The sequence below is a fragment of the Pituophis catenifer genome, unplaced genomic scaffold (genome assembly GCF_029215685.1).
Source record: "Pituophis catenifer annectens isolate HBS135680 unplaced genomic scaffold, rPitCat1.0.hap2 SCAF_6, whole genome shotgun sequence".
Taxonomy (NCBI): Eukaryota; Metazoa; Chordata; class Lepidosauria; order Squamata; family Colubridae; genus Pituophis; species Pituophis catenifer.
Genome location: NW_027256886.1, coordinates 7,073,908 through 7,092,126, shown reverse-complemented (window position 1 = coordinate 7,092,126; position 18,219 = coordinate 7,073,908). Strand labels below are relative to the sequence as shown.

Sequence of the window (18,219 nt, the reverse complement as noted above, 5' to 3'; positions counted from 1 at the left end):
GGACTTCAATGCTCAGAATTCCCCAGCCAATGTGCAAACCCTGGTCTAAATATCCTCTTAACATTTTGTAGTATTGTTTACTTTGCTGGTTTTATTAGGCATCTTATGAGAAGTAAAGGAATGTTTGGATTTCTAGACATCAAATAACTTCTACTACTACCCAATTTCAAAGAGCATTTTCTCCAAGCTCTGAAACATCCAGGGAAAAATCAGGTGCTGCTCCTTACAAGAGGGAAAATACCTGGCATTCTCAAGGATCCTCTGCGAAGCCTGTGTGTTTGTTTCAAAAGAATAAATGGGATTTATTTTTTTTTTGAAATAACCACTACAAAAACTGTCATGGTACATGGGTTCTTTTATTGAATGTTTTTAATATTTCTTTTTTTTTAATTGAAAAGTTTTAAAAGTTTTACATATATATCCCCCCCTTCCCTCCACCCTCCCCAACCCTCCCCCTCCCACGCACCCCCCTCCCTACTTCCCAGAGCAAAATACAGGGTATAACATTCAACAATCATAATCTAACATAGTCTAATTAATTATAATCTCTTACATCTCTCTAATACTTTAACTCCTCATTTACCAAACTAAATTTGAATACATAATAACATCTCTCTATCTATTCGTAAGCTATTTGAATTTTTTTAATCCGGTATTTATTTTGAATATAATCTATCCATCTTCTCCATTCTATCATATATTTCTCATTTGAATAGTCCTTCAAATACGCTGAGATCTTTGCCATCTCTGCTAAATTTGCTACTTTTAATATCCATTCTTAAGTAGTAGGCAAATCTTCCTTCTTCCAATACTGCACCAACAACAATCTTGCTGCAGTTATTAAATTCAGGATCAAATTAGTCTCTATAACCGTACAATCCGTGATTATACCCAACAAAAATAACTGTGGAGTAAACTTTATCCTCTTTTTAAGAATATTTTGAATAATCCACCAAATTTTTATCCAAAATGCTTTAACCTTTTTACAAATCCACCATACATGAAAATAAGTAGCGTCATCACAATCACATCTCCAACATTTAGATTGTAAATTCGGATACATACAAGCTAACTTTTTGGGATCTAAATGCCATCTATAAAACATTTTGTAAAAGTTTTCTCTCCAATTTTGCGCTTGTGTAAATTTTACATTTCTTACCCATATCTTTTCCCATGTTTCCATCATTATTGGTTGTTCAAAGTTTTGTGCCCATTTTATCATACAATCCTTAACTAACTCTGTTTCCGAGTCTGTTTCTATCAATATATTATACAAACTTTTTATATGCATTTGACTCTGGTCTCTAATTTGTTTCACCAAATTTTCTTCACTTTGTATGATACCAATATTTAATATTTCCTTGAGCGGAAAAATAGTTGCTGTTCTTGTGATAAGTAAGCGAGTGAGTGAATGAGTGAGTGAGTGAGTGAATGACAGAAGAAGGGAGGGAGGCTTCCTCTGAATTAATCTTTCAGTGTTGTACATCACTCTTTGTTTGGGAAGTTTCAGCCTGTTGCCGTGAAAGCAGATGAAGGCCAAATATCTCGTTTAAAACCTTTCCTGGGCATTCAGCTGATTCAGAAAGCCCTTTGGGATAAGGAGGAACTTCTGGCACGTCACGGTTGCTCGAAGGATGATACTCAATCACCTGTACCACTGCTTCCTTCTGTTGTGGTGGCGTTTCTGTGACAGTAATATGAGGGTGGTGTAGCTCCTGTGTTTCAGACTGTGTTTGTGAAGTCTGTCCATCTTTAACTGATGGCTAATAAGAGAGAAGATAGATAAAGCGACTTAGAGAATTGTCCATATGTGGCAGGGGTGAAATCTACTTATCTTTCTTCCCGATTCGGAAGTGCATGCATCACATGCGCGCACAGAACCTCTGCGCATGCGCAGAGGATAAAAAACACATTACTTCCTGGTTAAAACCAGGAAGTAACGACACTCGGGCGGGTGGGCGGAGCCTCGCACTGCCATCGCTACTGGTTCTCCAAACCATCTGCCACAATCGCTACCGGATTGCCTGATCCGGTCCGAACCGGGAAGATTTCACCCCTGATACGTGGCCTATCAATTGTGCTTAGTTATTTTGTAAATTGTTCAAGACAGTTGATGTTCATACATTCTGCTCTCTGGATGCAAACAAGGAGAGATCTTTCCAACTGTACATCCTCAGGGGTCGATCTTAATCACTGTCAGTCTTGCTAAATGGATGGACTGGAAGCATGTCCAGATGAGATAATTTTAATTTCTTTATGGATACTTTAAGAGAATCTTGCAAATCTGAAGGTACAATAGCCCCACTCCTTTACATCCCAAGAAACTAGGGAGGGTCTCTTCTGAGTCTCTTTCTCCATCCATTATGCAGCTAAGAAGTAGCTCTTCTTCCCTAAGAAGCCATCCTGGTAGCACAGTGGTTAAAGTCCAGAATTGTAGGCAAATTCTGCCCCCATCCTGAAGATCGACCCTGACGGGGTTCAAGGTTGACTCATCCTTTCTCTATTTATTTAATTGTGGGAGGGATGTCATTCGATGGTTGCTAATCCTTTCACTACATTACTGTATTTTAAAAGTTACAAAGTGCCTCACTCCAAAGACTTTAGGCAGAATTTAAAATTGAAATTTAATAAAGATCATTCTTAAAGTAATATTAACTCATAAAAACATTATTAAGCAGATCTTCATCTGCCTGCTTAATCAAGCCAAGTCTTAACTAGTGATAATTATTGAATTATTATTTAACAGAAAAATTTGTTGGTTTGCTGGGTGAAATACAGTCAATGTGTTTTAAAAAGTAAATTAAACTGAACAACCCAGAAATAAATATTTTCTGCAGTTGATAGCTGTCTGAGAAACTTACCGGATGTGGGAAGAAATCGCATTGTACAGTGACAGTTTTTTCAAATTTTATTGGTTTGTTGATTACGGAGCCTTTGCATAGACCTGCCTCCTAGAGCAAAAGAGAAAGGTTGATTAAACCAAAAAGTTTAATCTGCTCAGAATTTTGAATATGCAGGGGGATAGCAGTGGATGTGGTTGATCAGAAGTTCTGTATCAAAGGGCCTTCTTCATTGCTCCACTGAATGACAGTTTCTGTGGTCCCATTAAAGATGATGGAGCCTCCATCGGAAAGCTGAATTCTTGTGCTGTGCTTCTTAGAATTTTTAATTCTTCCTTTTCACAGTCATCCAAACAGTGGTGAAATGTAAAATTTGTTACTACCAGTTCTGTGGGCGTGGCTTGGTGGTGGTAGGGTAATGTGACTGGGTGGGCATGGCCAACTTTTTTTTTTTTTACTTTTAAAAGCATTTTTTTCTACAACCTCTTTGCCTGAAGAGGTTGTTAAAAAAATGCTTTTAAAAGCTTCTGACGATCCCAGCTGAGTTGCCTGATTGTCAGAGGCTTTTGTTTTCTTTTAAAAGCATTTTTTTTTGCTTTTAAAAGAAAAAAAAAGCCTCTGACGATCAGGCAACTCAGCTGGGATCGTCAGAAGCTTTTAAAAGCATTTTTTTCTACAACCTCTTCCACCCAAAAAATGCTTTTAAAAGTAAAAAAAAAAAAAAAGCCTCTGATGATCACGCGGCTCAGCTGGGCATGGGGAGTGGGCAGGGATTTTTGCTACCAGTTCTCCAAACCACCCACCGTCATCGCTACCGGATCGGGCGATCCGGTCCGAACCGGGAGCATTTCATCCCTGCATCCAACCAGTCTATGGATTTCTTGAAGCAAATTTTCCAAATTAGGAAATGTGTTTTGGTGTTCCAGGTATTATTTTTGGTATCTTAATGATTATATTCCTATAATTATATACTATAGTTATATACATATAATTTATGAAACAAACTAAGAGAAGGTCTGGATTCCCACAGATTTTAGGCCAGGCTAAATGTTCTATAAATGCAGCCATTGAGTCTGGCAGACGTAGATGAATAAAGAACACGATATGAGCAGTGAAAAATTTGATTCTTCAGAAGAAATGAGCTAGGTTTTAGGCAACGTTGTATTGAGCCATGATGTCGGATTAGGTTTTATGTAATGTTGTGAATACTTACTGCAGTTTCAGTTGGGAGGAGAGGGCATTGAGTGATGTCAGACACAGGTGTACTTTTGCGACAGGAAGTCTCCTGGATCGTGTATTCTACGTAGTAAGAAGGACCAAAAACCCACTGTAGAAAGTAATGAACTAGAGTGAGTCACATTCTCTGTGGGAAATGTTCCCCATAATCTTTAATAACTTGAAGCTCTCCAGAGAGTCTCCATGATTCTTAGTACCAGGAGAACTGGTAGAACATTGTCAAATGTTATCAATAAGAGGACACTAAAATATTCAGTAAGCAAATTGAAAGTAACATTGTAGAAAGATTAGAGTCAAACCCATGTGGGAAACTAGATTTCTGGGAAGATCACTGGCAATTAAAAATTAAAATATACTTTAAGTCAGATTCCTGCAGACTTTGACCATCAGTCCCTATACTTCCTTTGGCAATAAGGTAGAAAGCAGCTGCCCTCTTCTGGAATTATTTCTGTTATTATTTTCAATTTCTACATTTCCCATAAACCCTGGTCTTTGCAGTACTTTCTATATAAATCAAGCATACAGCATCAACTCTCTTGCTCAAAAATACCCTGTTTCAGCTTTACCTGTGAACTTGCTTTGGTGACCTCAAGAACAGCAAAATAATGATTGTGGTTACTTTCAACATTGAATTTAGCCAGGCTCTCTCTTGCTGTTTTTTGAAAAATGTCTTCAGAAGTGTTTCCGCGTCGTGGACAGTCAGGACAACCAGATACAGAATCTTTAGGGGAAAAAACATCATTTGAAAAGGTCAGGCAAGGCGTTTGAATATCAGCTTGTACATTTAAATCAAAAAGCTTCGATCAGCTCGAAAATTAAGCTTCTCTGTCAAACCTGTATCTCATCAGGGTCATAGTTGTTTAGCAACCTGACACAACCCTCAACAGCACAGAACCAGTGAAGCCTGTCATTGTGAGCGGGAACAAATCTGAAGGCAGGAACCAATAGAAAAGAATAATGTCAGGGGTTCCAAGTAACACCCCCAACGAAAGAAGACTCCAAAGCTTGAAGTTCCTCAAAGCTAACTTTTATTAGAGATGTAATATTGGCACATCGGGGAAAACCCAAATCTGAAAGCTTCCGGGTTTTCCTCACCCACAAGAGAGTTCAAGACCTTGCCCACATCTCCCACATGTCCACACAGCTCCAATCAGTACTTTCCCAAACAGAAGACATCCTCCAATTTCTTCTTTGCACAGCTGCCGGACACCATGGCCTTGAACTTCTCTTAGAGAAGTTTGTTATGGCTATCTGTACTCCACTCATACAATCCCTCCCTCCCAACTTCCCACGGTATGATTGTGGCAGGCCTGGATCCTCAAGGCACACAGACAATATGGCTTCTAGGCATGACAAATATCTTATAGCTCAGGGTTGGATTGTGGCCAGGGGTGGGATTGAAAAATTTTAGCAACTGGTTCTCTACCCCGTTGCTGGGTGGGCATGGCCATGGGAGCGTGGCCTACTTGGCCTCCTACACCATGGCAGGAGGGGGGGCATTTTCACCCTCCCCAGGCTCCAGAGGCCTTTGTTGAGCCTCCGGGAGGGCAAAAAGGGCCTCCCCTGGCCTCTGGAGGCTCTCCGGGTGCCAGAAATGGGCCCATTTCCAGACTTCCGGCACCTCCAGTAGGCCCGTTTTTTGCCATCCCCAGGCTCCGGAGGCTTTCCTAGAGCCTCCAGGAGGGTGAAAATGGCCTCCCCTGGGCTCTGGAAGCTCTCTGGAGGCCAGAAATAGGCCCATTTCTGGACTTGCAGGAGGCCCATTTTTCCCCCTCCCAGAGCCTCTGCATATGCCCTGCACTTACCTCACATCCAAAACGGGCTGCACAGATACTCCTGAGAGGGGCGGGGGGGGGGGGGTCAGTCAGTCCTTGCAACTACCGGTTCGGTGAACTGGATGTAAAATTAACATCTGGTTCGCCCGAACCAGTCAGAACCGGCTGAATCCCACCCTTGATTGTGGTGCTCTCTCAGCTTGTTGGTTTTGCTTGTAGATGTTTCATTAGGTATGTAGCAGGTTCCTAGCAATTTTTCCTCATTTCCCAAGGTTTATACTGTATTTCTTTCAAACATTCATACTCATAACTTTATCATGGAGGGTCAGTTTTAGGAAGTTACCATATGGTGCAAGGCAGCAAAGTAATCATTAGTGAGAAACAACTTGTCAAAGTTAATATACCTTTCAACCACAGCTTTTACTAGATTTTTGATGTTAGCAGAGGCTGCACCTCTTCTATGCTGACAATCACACAATGCATCATGAATTGGCTGGAAAATGGGATTTGGGTCTGAGTAGGAGTTGTTTTTATTTTAATTTGATAGTGCAATTCAAAAACCAGCATGGAAATGCAGGCGTAGTTAGTAGAAGATAATATCTTATAGTAGTAAAAATGCTGGTGGAAAAAAGTGTGTGAAAAATGTATAAATTTGTAACAAAAATTTACAGAAAAGGAAATTGGGCCAAGCTGCACCTGTGGTTGAGAAACAGAGCAAACTGAAATTACAGGTGTAGCTCAGCGGTGAAATCCCCCCCGGTTCTGTCCTGCTCACCGAACTGGTAGTGCCCACCTGCCGGGATGTCATTATGTCCCGTTTTTTACCATTTGCACATGTGGTAAAATGCGCACTCCCATTCCTGAACCGGTAGTGAAGGTAAGTGGATTTCACCGCTGGTGTAGCCTAAGATACCTGGAACAATGGAACAAGTCTTTAAAATTTAATTTTGGGGCTTCAGAATCTACTTTTAAAACTTCATTGGGGATCTGTGTAAAACTACAATTGCAAGATGCATGTGCTCGGATATATATTTTTGGCAAGCCTCCATGCAGCAAATATGGAAAATACATACGAGGGCGTAAAATGCAGTCACTTTTGTATAACAATGATTCATTTGTTTTCCTGTTCAATTTAATTATTATTTCGCAATGGCCAAAGACCTGGAATGAAAGAAAATAGTGTGTTAGTGCTACCCATTTCTTTTACCAATAATTCCATGACACATAATCAAAAGCTGGATCTTTCCCATACCTGAAACTCAGGTTTACTTTCCTTTCATAATGTTTTCCACATCTCTACAGCACCTGCATTTCTTCCTGTGATTTTGTATGACTTCCTGTGGTCCGCTAGCAGCCTGCGGAGCTGGCAGTGGAGTCGGACAGCGATGAGGCTGAGGAAGAACAGAAGCCAGTCCTGGAGGCTGGGGAAGGCCCGGATGAGGGCTCTGCGTCGGAGGCAGAGATGGGGCCAGGGTCATCGGGGAGTGATGTGCAGACTTCAGAGCCTCCAGAGGCTGACAGTAGAGAGGCAGAGGAACAGGAGGAGCCTGTTCTTAGTGCACGTATGAGAAGAGCTGCCAGAAGGCAGGAGCAGCTAAAGCAGAGAGGACGACTCTGGAGTAAGGCCAAGAGATGATTGGCCCCTCCCATAAGGCTTAAAAGACCAGCAACGGCTCTTGGCCTCTTTGCCGGAAAACAAAGAGATTTGTTGAGAGATTTGCTTCGTGTTTGGATGTATTTCTTTCTTGTCAGCGTCTTCTGTTCCTGAACTGTTGCCAAGAAAAGCCTTTGGCAGTTTGCCTAATTATCCCAAGGTCAGAGATAAACTGAAGAATGGTGTTTTGAGGACTTTGCTTTCATTGAATTGGGAATACGCTGAGAATAAGTTAATTCTCAGCTGTTTTAATAAAATCTGTTTGTTTTTTTGGAACTGTTTTGCATTTAATATTAACTACGTGGACCTGGGTCACAACAATGACCCCACTGTCTGTTCTATTGCACTGAAGAATATATTAGGAGTTACTAAGAGTTACTCATTCGTGCAGCACAGATGATCGATCCAGCAGGCATGATCTTAATTCCACCTGATCTACTTCTTGCTTTTAGAGCAGACTTGAAAGGCCAAAGGCCAAAGTATTCGTTCAGAAAATTAATATACTTAGTATATCTAATTAGTATACTTAGTATATCTAATTATACTTCTATATTTAGAAGGATTCCGAGAGAGAGAGAGAGAGAGAGAGAGAGAGAGAGAGAGAGAGAGAGAGAGAGAGAGAGGGAGAGAGAGATGGAAAAGTGTCAGAAAAGGACAATGAGAATGCTCACAAGTCCTAAATTAAGAGATTGAAGGTGACGTGAATGTTTTGTTTGACAGAGGACTGGAGGGGAGGAGGGGGCAAGGATCACTTTGGTACCCAAAAGGGGGACATTTAGAAGAAGGCCAAGAATTGGATCCTTTCCTGCCATAGTGTCGACATCGAAGAACCCGTTTAGGTTGCAGGAGCGGATTTTGAATTGAATATTAAGAAATCTTTCCCAAGTGTAAGAGCTATGGAACAGTGGGACTGGCCGGCCAAGAGAAAGTATGAGCCATTTCTTGAGTTCCTGCACTCAGTTTAATTCATGTGTACAATCCCATTGACTTGAAATGCCACCTCAGTGCAGGGAATTATGATGAACACAAGAGATGTGAAGGAACCAGTAGTAAGATGGGAGAAGTGGTGAAGGCTATTGTGAAGAGAAGGTTTGTTACCACATGGCAAGCAGGTGGAGTAACTCCCTCAGCCACCTTTGCAAACCAGTTCAAAATCCAGTTTTTACTTCTTTCTAAACCCCATTGGGAGTTTTTTTTTTAAAAAAATAAGTAAATTGATTACTTACTGTCTCAGGCAGATGTCTAAACTCACACTCTTTCCAGGATTTCCTGCTCCGGACATGGCATTTGGTTTCGAGCACATCCAAAATAAGGTTGAAAACAGACTCATCACCCTGTTATGGACAAAGGCAAACTCTTGAAAAGGCAAGACGGGTTGTTAATCAACTTGAACACATCAGATGAAAATGAATTAACCTTCAAATCAAAACTCAGAAAAAGACAGGAAATCATCTGATTTTCACTTGAGGTCAAGAAACGGAACTCCATTCTCAGATAAATCCAGAAACTTCCTTGAACTGGGCAAGGATGTCCAATTAATTTAAATTATATGCCGCCCATCTTGCTTTTGAAGTAATGCAGGCATAGTTGTGTTTGTCTTGTGATGCAAGACTAATATCTTTTTTACCTGCTTGACGATATTGTGCGCATGCCAAAAAGACTTGCAGCTCTGGTGGGATACTGCAATGCTGCTCCTTAGTCTCTGATGAATGGGGGGCGAGAACCAGGGGTGGGTTCTAAATTTTTTTACTATCAGTTCTGTGGGCGTGGCTTATTTTGTGGGCATGGCTTGGGGGGTAATGTGACTGGATGGGTGTGGCCAACTTTTTTTTTTTTACTTTTAAAAGCATTTTTTCTACAACCTTAAGAGGTTGCAGAAAAAAATGCTTTTAGAAGCTTCTGACAATCAGGCAAATCTGCTGGGATCGCCAGAGGTTTTAAAGGGATTTTTTTTCCCTACAAAGAGGTTGTAGGGAAAAAAATCCCTTTAAAAGCCTCTGGCGATCCCAGCAGATTTGCCTGATCGTCAGAAGTTTCTAAGAGCATATTTTTCTGCAACCTCTTCAAGCTTCTGCTGATCAGGCAACTCAGCTTGGATAGTCAGAGGCATTTAAAAGAAAAGAAAGCCTCTGCCGATCAGGCAACTCAGCTTGGATCGTCAGAGGCTCTTAAAAGCATTTTTTCTGCAACCTCTGAAGAGGTTGCAGAAAAAATACTTTCAGAAGCCTCTGACAATCCCAGCTGAGCCGCGCGATCATCAGAGGCTTTTTAAAAAAACTTTTAAAAGCATTTTTTCAGCCAAAGAGGTTGTAGAAAAATGCTTTTAAAAGTAAAAAAAACCCAAAGCCACTGATGAGGTGGGCGGGGTAAGCGAGCGGCGACTGGGCCAGGGACCAGTTCGGGGGCGTGACCAGCCAATCTTATTACCGGTTCTCCAAACTACTAAAATTTTTTACTACTGGTTCTTGCGAACCGGTGTGAATCAGGAGCAACCCACCACTGGCGAGAACCTGCAGATACTGGATGAATCACTCAATATTTTAATGTTCTATGGATCACTGCATCTTCAATGCATCTTGGGAAATGAGTTAAACTCTTTTCTTCATTGTTTAAATTTCCTTCCCTGCATTTGGCACAGCAGTCACCTACTTCTTTGAGAAGCTTAAATGACACGGGACCAGTTCTGTTGGGGACTTAGGCAGCAAAAGACTGTAGCATATTGGAACTTTGTATGCCAAGAAATTTAGAGGGAACCTGTCATGCCTCTGTCGGAGCCTGAATCTGTGGGGGAAGGTGAGCTGGAACAAGAGCCGACAGAGATTGAGAAGGCATCTCTGTTGGCTTTGGAGGAAACTGGGGAAGGGCATAGTCAGTCTGGGCAAGGCTTTTCAGGAGTATAGAAAGGCTTGTAGACCGGGAGGAGCAGGAGAGACAGAGCTCAGGCGAAGAGCAAGGACCACCCCCTCCTGATCCTAGAGCACGAAGAGAAGAGAGAAGGCGAAAACAACGCAGACTGAGCCAGCTACGAGGGAGGAGAGTGCCCCGCCTCCCTTCACAAGGCACACCTGGGGACTAAGATGTAAGGGGGTGCTGGCGGGAGGGGAATTTGTCGGGAACAAGCGTGGAGCCTCGTGTGCACTTGCTGACACCTGGAGATTACTATGCTCTGTCTTGTGGGGCTTGCCCGATTTGCCTGCTTTGCTGAACTTCTTGCTCTGGTTGCTGTTTGGCTAACCTGGGTTACTGGACTGCTGGCCCTGGTTACTGTTTGGCTAACCTGGCTTACTGGACTGCTGGCCCTGGTTACTATTTGGCTAACCTCGCTTCCTGGACTACTCGCAGCCAGAGGCTGCTGAAGGTGCATGTGAGAGCTTTGCTCCAGGACTTGTAGTAAATGTGGGGACATTTGGGGGGAAAGTTGGAGCAATAAAGGGGAGTCAGACCTGTTCTGTGTTGCTTTCATGTCATGCCGCAGGTCATCACAGAACCAGTGTCCACAGAATCATGGTTTACTCCAGCTGGTTTGTTACATGCAGCAAAAGATTTATTTTTAATCCTAGCAATGGTGAATATATTATATTGAAACCTGATCTCAAATCATTAATTTAGAATGCCTTGGACAGATAGTACACTGTCCCATTTAAAAAAAGAGGATGGGATTCACCTGTGATAATAAGATCTGCCAGAAAATATATATTAGTTGCTTGACTCAGTCTAATGGTAAAGCTGTCCCTACTTTGAGTATGTCTTTTATTAGGGCTACCAAATCTAGGCTACATCTCTTGGGTACCATCAAATGATTTTGTAGATTCATTCCTGCTCAGATACATTAATGCTACCATGATTGGACACCGGAATGGCAGGTGCTGAGTGGAAAGAAAGGAAAAAAAAATCAGTAGAAGGAGATCTTACCTCAGTAACTTCTTGGGCATCAAAAATGCGCTGGAGACCAAGAACGTAGCCTTCTCTCCGATTTGCATTGAGTTTGTTGAGGGCCACTTCTGCAGCAGTCGTTACCTCCAAAGAGTTGCATGATGGGGAAAGGAAGAGAGGAAGTGGAACGGAAGCCACTGCATGAAACAGCTGTATCCCAATTAAGAATGAAATTAAAAGGGCCATTTTGGAAATTTTTGCAGAATCAAAGAAGACAGTAAATAGAGTTGTACTGAGAGAGCAAGGTTCTGACAGAGCTTAGTCTATATATACTTTGAAATCAATAGCTAATATTTATTCTTCTACTGTATGGTGTCCCTCACCTTTAAGCTTCAACCTGTGAGGCAATGATTAGATGTGCATGCCTTTGCAAGTTAATTCTTACCAATGGTCATATTCTTGAATTTAAGTTTTGCTGTACCTTCCTTTTTTCTTTCTTTCTTTCCTCCCTTTCTCTGTTTAATTTTGAGAGACATAGGACCAGAGGTGGGTTTCAGCAGGTTCTGACCAGTTCTGGAGAACCAGTAGTGGAAATTTTGAGTAGTTCGGAGAACCGGTAGTAAAAATTCTGACTGGCCTCTCCCCCATCTATTCTCTGCCTCCCGAGTCCTAGCTGATCAGGAGGAAATGGGGATTTTGCAGTAACCTTCCCCTGGAGTGGGGTGGGAATGGAGATTTTACAGTATCCTTCCCCTGCCACGCCCACCAAGCCACGCCCACCAAGCCACACCCACAGAACCGGTAGTAAAAAAATTTGAAACCCACCACTGCATAGGACCCGGTAGAGTTGACTATACTTTCTGTTGCTAAGTGAAGCATTTGTGAAGTGAGCTTTCCCTCATTTTACGACCTTTATGGCCACGTTTGTTAAGTGAACCATGGCAGTTGTTAAGTTAGAAACATGGTTGTTAAGTGAATCTGGCATCTCCATTGACTTTGCCTGTGAGATGGTCACAAAAGGTGATCCCAGGACCCCAAGAGACTGCAACTGTTATAAATATGGACAAGCATCCAAATTTTATTCATGTGATCATGGGGATGCTCCAATAACCTTGTGAAAAACGGTCATAAGTTACTTTTTTTTTTCATTCCTGTTGTAACTTTGAACAGTCACTAAACAAACAGCTGTTGCACATGAGAATCAACAACAAGGACAGGGAAAAATGTAGCCTGCTTTGCAATGTTTATTGATTAGATCAAGTGCCACCCCCACATCCTCCTCTATTCTTGCATTGTTGCAATCTTCAGGGAACTATCATGCCTTGGCTTGGTCCATGGTACAATAAACAGAGTGCTGACATTGTGCAACTACAGATCCTTTGACATAAAAAGTAAATTCCAGAAGTTCAAAGGAATATTTGTTTTATTGTAGGTCTGGCATTTTGAATCGGTTGTCTTGATTTCTGGTAAAGAAAAAATAAATAGAAAATGAATGATTAATGGAGAAAATAGGTGAGGAAGATGATCCAAAATGAGGAACTCAAATCTAACTCAAGGGGTAAAATAGGGTGAAACTCCAGTATCGCAAAGGGTAATGATAAAGACAGGTAGAAAGGGACACCTTGCATAAATTTAGGGGTAGATCTCAATACATTTGAATTCTGAATGTTTTAAAAAGAAATGAAGGCTCCTCATCCCTGCTACAAATAGGCAGAGACCAGGCTAAATTCCTTTCAGTTGCAGAGAAGCGGCCCAGGACACTTGCACACCAGTGAATTCACACATGAGTCCACCAAGGGAATGACTGAGTTCACATACTGACCTAAGCCACATTGTGACTTGCTTCTCTCTGGCTTAATACATTGAATTTTGAGACCACATTTCATGCTTTAGTGTGCTGTGGGAGCCCCCTCACTCGTGGGCAGTAGTGGGTTCCTCCCGGTTCGGCCCAGTTCCACCGAGCCGATAGCAGTGACGATATGATGTCACCGAATTGGTTCTTCCCCTCCGCCCCCCGCCCCCCCGCGTTATTCTTATCTTTTATTTGGCCCCACCCCCAATCTATTGCTGCCTCCTGAGTCCTAGCTGATCGGCTAGAAGGAAAAAAACTGTTTAAACTCTTGCCGCGGGGCTTCAAAGGGCTGCCCTACAGCTGAGCAGTGTTAAAAGGCAGTGTGGTGGTGGACTGGTGCCTCCAAAAACAAATGAGTAGACCGGTGCCTGCAAAAATAAATGGGTAGACCAGTGCCTCCAAAAACAAATGAGTAGACCGGTACAGCTCTGCAAGCAGTTAAAAGCCTGGTAGACCAGTACCTCTGCTAAATCCTAAAGAATTGTCACATGACCATCAAACCACACCCACAAAATAAGCCACGCCCACAGAACCGGTAGTAAAAAATTTTAGAACCCACCCCTGCTCACGGGGTATTGCCATCAGGATCTCTGGGGAAGATCAAAGCCTGTAGGATGGATTTTGGCCTTCTCCCCAGATGCTGCTGGTTTATTCCGACAACCATTTGTCCGAAATGGTATAAGGTTTCCTGCCTGAGCAGGGAGTTGGACTAGAAGACCTTCAAGGCCCCTTCCAGCTCTGTTATTCTGGAGTTAATTCAATGTGTTGGTTATTACCTACAGGCATAGGGCCAGGCTACCTACAGGACTGGCTTTTATTATTTATTTATTTATTTATTTATTTATTTATTTATTTATTTATTTATTTATGTATTTATTTATTTATTTATAAATTTTGTATGCCGCCCTATCTCCAAGGACTCAGGGCGGCTCACACAACAATTGACCAACAACTGTTAAAATCAACAAATATACACAAAAAATATAAAAAGTTTTAAAAATTTTTAAAAAATTAAAATATGCTACCCCATCAGTCCAGGCTAGGGGACATAAATAGCCAGGTTTTCAATTCACGGCAGAAGGTGCGAAGGTCAGGGGCCAACCGGAGCCCCAAGGGAAGTTGATTCCAAAGGGTGGGGGCGCTCACAGAGAAAGCTCTACTCCTGGGGGTCGCCAGCTGACATTGTCTGGCCAACGGCACCCTGAGTAGGCCCTCTCTGTGAGAACGCACCTGGCGATGGGAAGTTGACGCTGGGTGCAGGTGGTCCGACAAATAGCGTGGGCCTAAGCCATGAAGGGCTTTATAGGTTAACACCAGCACCTTGAATCTCACCCGGAGGGCAACTGGCAACCAATGCAAGCCACACAGGAGAGGTGTAATATGGGAGTATCGGGTCCCTCCCGTAACAACCCGCGCGGCCGCATTCTGTACCAGCTTTGCCCCATCACATCAACCTGTCCCACTCATTCAGGAAGGGCAAGTGTATTACAGACTCCATCGGTCAAAGAATTTCAACTGGTGGGACATCAGAGGTAGGTTCTATATAATGGGTTCAGCCATAATGACCATTTTTTTTTATGAGGTTACCTCATAAAATTCTTTATTCAATACCTCACAATTAAATAATCCATCATTTCCCATAGTACATGAATCCAGACAGTACAGTTATTCATGAAAATACTATCTGCAATATTTTCTTGATGTATGGTTTTACACTAATGATGTGTACCTGTTGGGATTACTAATGGAAGTGGCGATTTGAAGGTGGGCAGTCATCCCTTCAGAGATGGCAGAGATTCTCCAGGGGTTCAGGAAAGCTCTTCTTTATTGAAGGAGACTCTGGAGCTGACAGCACCCTCTCCAGTTCTGGCAGCTGCCTGGACTTCTCGTCATCCTTCCACTCGGGGTCCCCAAGAACTTCTCCCTGTTCCTGAGCTTGAGGCACAAACTCGGATGTCTGAACTGAGTTGCTCTGGCCCCATCTCAGTGCCCGATGTGGGAGAGGCTGTCCCAATGAACTCCCATGACCACAAACAGTTTCATACAGCCCTTCAGGTCATAGTTCCTCTTTTTTCTCTGTTGTCAGGCCCCTAAATGACTTGAGCCTTCTCATATGTCATCTTCAGGTCTCAACTGATTCATGTAGCTTCGGTATGGAGTGAGTGGGACCGCCTACTACCATCAATAACCTCCCACCGGCCGGTACGCTCTCATAGCGAGGGGCTTTTCCGGGTGCCGTCGGCTAAACAATGTTGACTGGCAGCCCCTAGGGGGAGACCCTTCTCTGTGGGGGCATCTACTATCTGGAACGAGCTCCCCCCGGAGATACGGAGGATCCTGGATCTGCACACCTTCTGCCGTGCTCTAAAGACCTTTTTATTTCACCAGGCGGGCCTGGCCTAACTTTCTCCCTCTTTTTAAACATTTTAAATATTTTTTTAATATTTTTTAGTATTTTTAATATTCTAAGTTTAAATTTGTTTTAAATTGATTGGGGTTTTAAATCTGTCTGGGCCAAACTATTTAATTCGATTTTATCTCTGTTTTTTAAATTTTGTATGTATGTATTTTATTATTGGCTGTTCACCGCCCTGAGTCCTTCAGGAGTAGGGCGGTATATAAATCAAATAAAAGTAAAGTAAAGTAAAAAGTGAGGTCTCGTCCATGGAGAAGACAGACACTATATCTACCAACAGTTGAGTGTTTCTGTCAAACATCGATTGGTATGGAGAGTACCCTGTAGCATCTCTTGGGCTATGGGTCTCCTTGTGTAGGGTAGGGAGTGGTGTGTGACTTCTGAATGTCTAGTATGTCTAATAGTTGTTTGACGAGCCTGCTCTTGAAACCTCTGCCTTGATCGGAATGTATGCACTGAGGTAGCCCATAATCCACAAAGAACTTTTCTACAAGTACCTTGGCTGCCGTGGTCATGCACTGATCCTTCATTGGGAAGGCCTGTGCGTAGTGAGTGAAGTGATCGGTCACAACCAATATATTCCCTGTCCACTGGTATCTGGTTCCAGACACAGGAAGTCAACGCAAACTAAATCAATGGGCCCACGACTTTGCAGGAAAAAAAAAATGAATTTCAACAACTGTAGAATCAGGCTGCAGGATAACAAAACTGACAAAAGTGAAGGGGGTGGGTGGGGTCTGAATACTTTCTGAATGCACTGTATATTCAGTGACTGAATGTATGAATTATTGCATTGATGAAGAAGCTTCCAAAGTTCCAATTTTCAGATTAACCCTTCATGGAGGGTGGTTGTGGCATAGTTAGGGAACCAACGGTCTAACAAGATCTTGGGTCTCTTTCAATACATATATTCAAGAAGAATTTAGAGGATTTTTTTCTGGAATGCCTTAAACGGAATTTCTGCACCAACATATGAATTGGTCCAGGGGTCTCAATCAGTATTTTTCAAACTGGGTTAGATATATGGGCGTCAATGCTCAGAATTCCCCAGCCAACATGCAAACCATGGTCTAAATAACCTCTTAGCACTTTGTAATATTGTTTACTTTGCTATTTTTAGGCATCCTATGAGAAGTAAATGAATGTTTTGGATTTCTATATATCAAATAACTTCTACTACTCAATTTCAAAGAGCATTTCCCCCAAGCTCTAAATTTGAAACATCCAGAGAAAAATCAGGTGACCATAACCACACAATATATATAGGTGCATGTTTATTTTATGAAAATGTTCAAAACTATTGGTGAACTTAATTTGTCTGCTCCTTACAATTGGAAAAAAAGCCTGACATTCTCTCAGGGTCTTCTGCATAGGGTGCGTGTTTGTTTCAAAAGAAAAAAAAATGGGGAAAAAACCCCCCCAAACCTAGTTTTTGAAATAACCACTACAAAATCCAAGATGGTAAATCCAAGATGGCGCCGCCGAAGGCTGCCTCTAATGGTTTATTTATTTTTAATTATTCTCTGTGACTCACTACGGATTTCTTACTCACGAGACCATCTGCTAAAAATTAAGCAACGTGTTATATCCCTGTTAGGGACGAACGGACTGAGGCAAGACAGGTTGAGGTAAAAGCTAAGAGGATTTATTTCACTAATATTGTTCTAACAGGTTTGCTAGCATTGCGACTGTCAGGTTTTGGTGTTATCTTAAATAAACTTCATTCTCAAACGCAAAGTCTCTGATGAATCTTTTCTTTATTTAAGAATAAAAACAACGTCATTCCTGAACTCTGAGTGCAGCCAAAACTGGCATCTCCTTCCAAACCCCTCCCTTTCCGTTCTTCATCCCCAATGTCTCATTGGCCATTGTGCAGATCCATCTCTCCGTCCCAAGCACTTTAGTCTGCTGCGCCACCAAGGCTCTTATAGAGGGCGCACACATAGTCCTCGAGGTAGGCCGGCCTTCTCCTAACACATCCTGACCTCCGAAGGCCTTCTGGTTCGTGTGGATTAGGTGGAAGCTCCGAAGAAGTCCCTGAAGTGGTGTCAGTAGGTTCTTTTTCGGCTTGGAGAGGTGCCGTCGCTGGAACAAAGTCCTCAGGTCCTGGTAAGTTGTCCTCGACTTCCGACTCTGGCTTGCTGGGCTCATCTGTAAGAAACCTTTTATCTGGTGGTTGTGCTTTATTATTTGAATCATTTAAGTCAATGTGTCGCCCCCTTAATTGGTCTATGTGTCTTCTCCACATTCTTCCATCCCCTAGGGCCGTGATGGCGAACCTATGGCACAGGTGCCACAGGTGGCACGTGGAGCCATATCGGTGGGCACACGAGCTCAGCTCCGGCACACATGCATGCGCCAGCCAGCTGATTTTTGGCCCTTCTGGGCCCACCAAAAGTCAGGAAACACACTGTTTCCGGCCTCCGGAGGGCCTCTGAGGGGGTGGGGAAGGCCGTTTTTGCCCTCCCCGGGCTCCTAGAAAGGCTCTGGAGCCTGGGGAGAGCAAAAAATGGGCCTACCGGGTCCATCGTGCCATTGTGTGCCAAAAGCGGAGAGAGCACAGGGGGGCATAG

General features: G+C 42.7%; 1 protein-coding gene across 1 annotated transcript; it reads right to left on the bottom strand.

Moving 5' to 3' along the window:
- Positions 1 to 472: 472 nt before the first annotated feature.
- Positions 473 to 11,659, bottom strand: LOC139318668 (fetuin-B-like). Its single transcript, XM_070946243.1, has 7 exons — positions 11,418 to 11,659; positions 8,732 to 8,839; positions 6,925 to 7,012; positions 4,643 to 4,797; positions 4,054 to 4,167; positions 2,862 to 2,951; positions 473 to 1,763 (listed from the first exon to the last, which is right to left on the bottom strand). Exons 1-7 carry the CDS (start codon positions 11,622 to 11,624, stop codon positions 1,473 to 1,475), a joined length of 1,053 nt encoding a protein of 350 aa, XP_070802344.1. The 5' UTR covers positions 11,625 to 11,659; the 3' UTR covers positions 473 to 1,472.
- Positions 11,660 to 18,219: the final 6,560 nt, after the last annotated feature.

Excerpts from the sequence above, each read along its gene's own strand:
- LOC139318668 (XM_070946243.1), bottom strand. The coding sequence starts at position 11,624 with ATGGCCCTTTTAATTTCATTCTTAATTGGGATACAGCTGTTTCATGCA. Across the intron at positions 7,013-8,731 it reads TTAGACATCTGCCTGAGACA|GTCTTTGGCCATTGCGAAAT; the intron begins GTAAGTAATCAA and ends CTTTCATTCCAG. Across the intron at positions 4,168-4,642 it reads TCACCAAAGCAAGTTCACAG|TGGGTTTTTGGTCCTTCTTA; the intron begins GTAAAGCTGAAA and ends TACTTTCTACAG.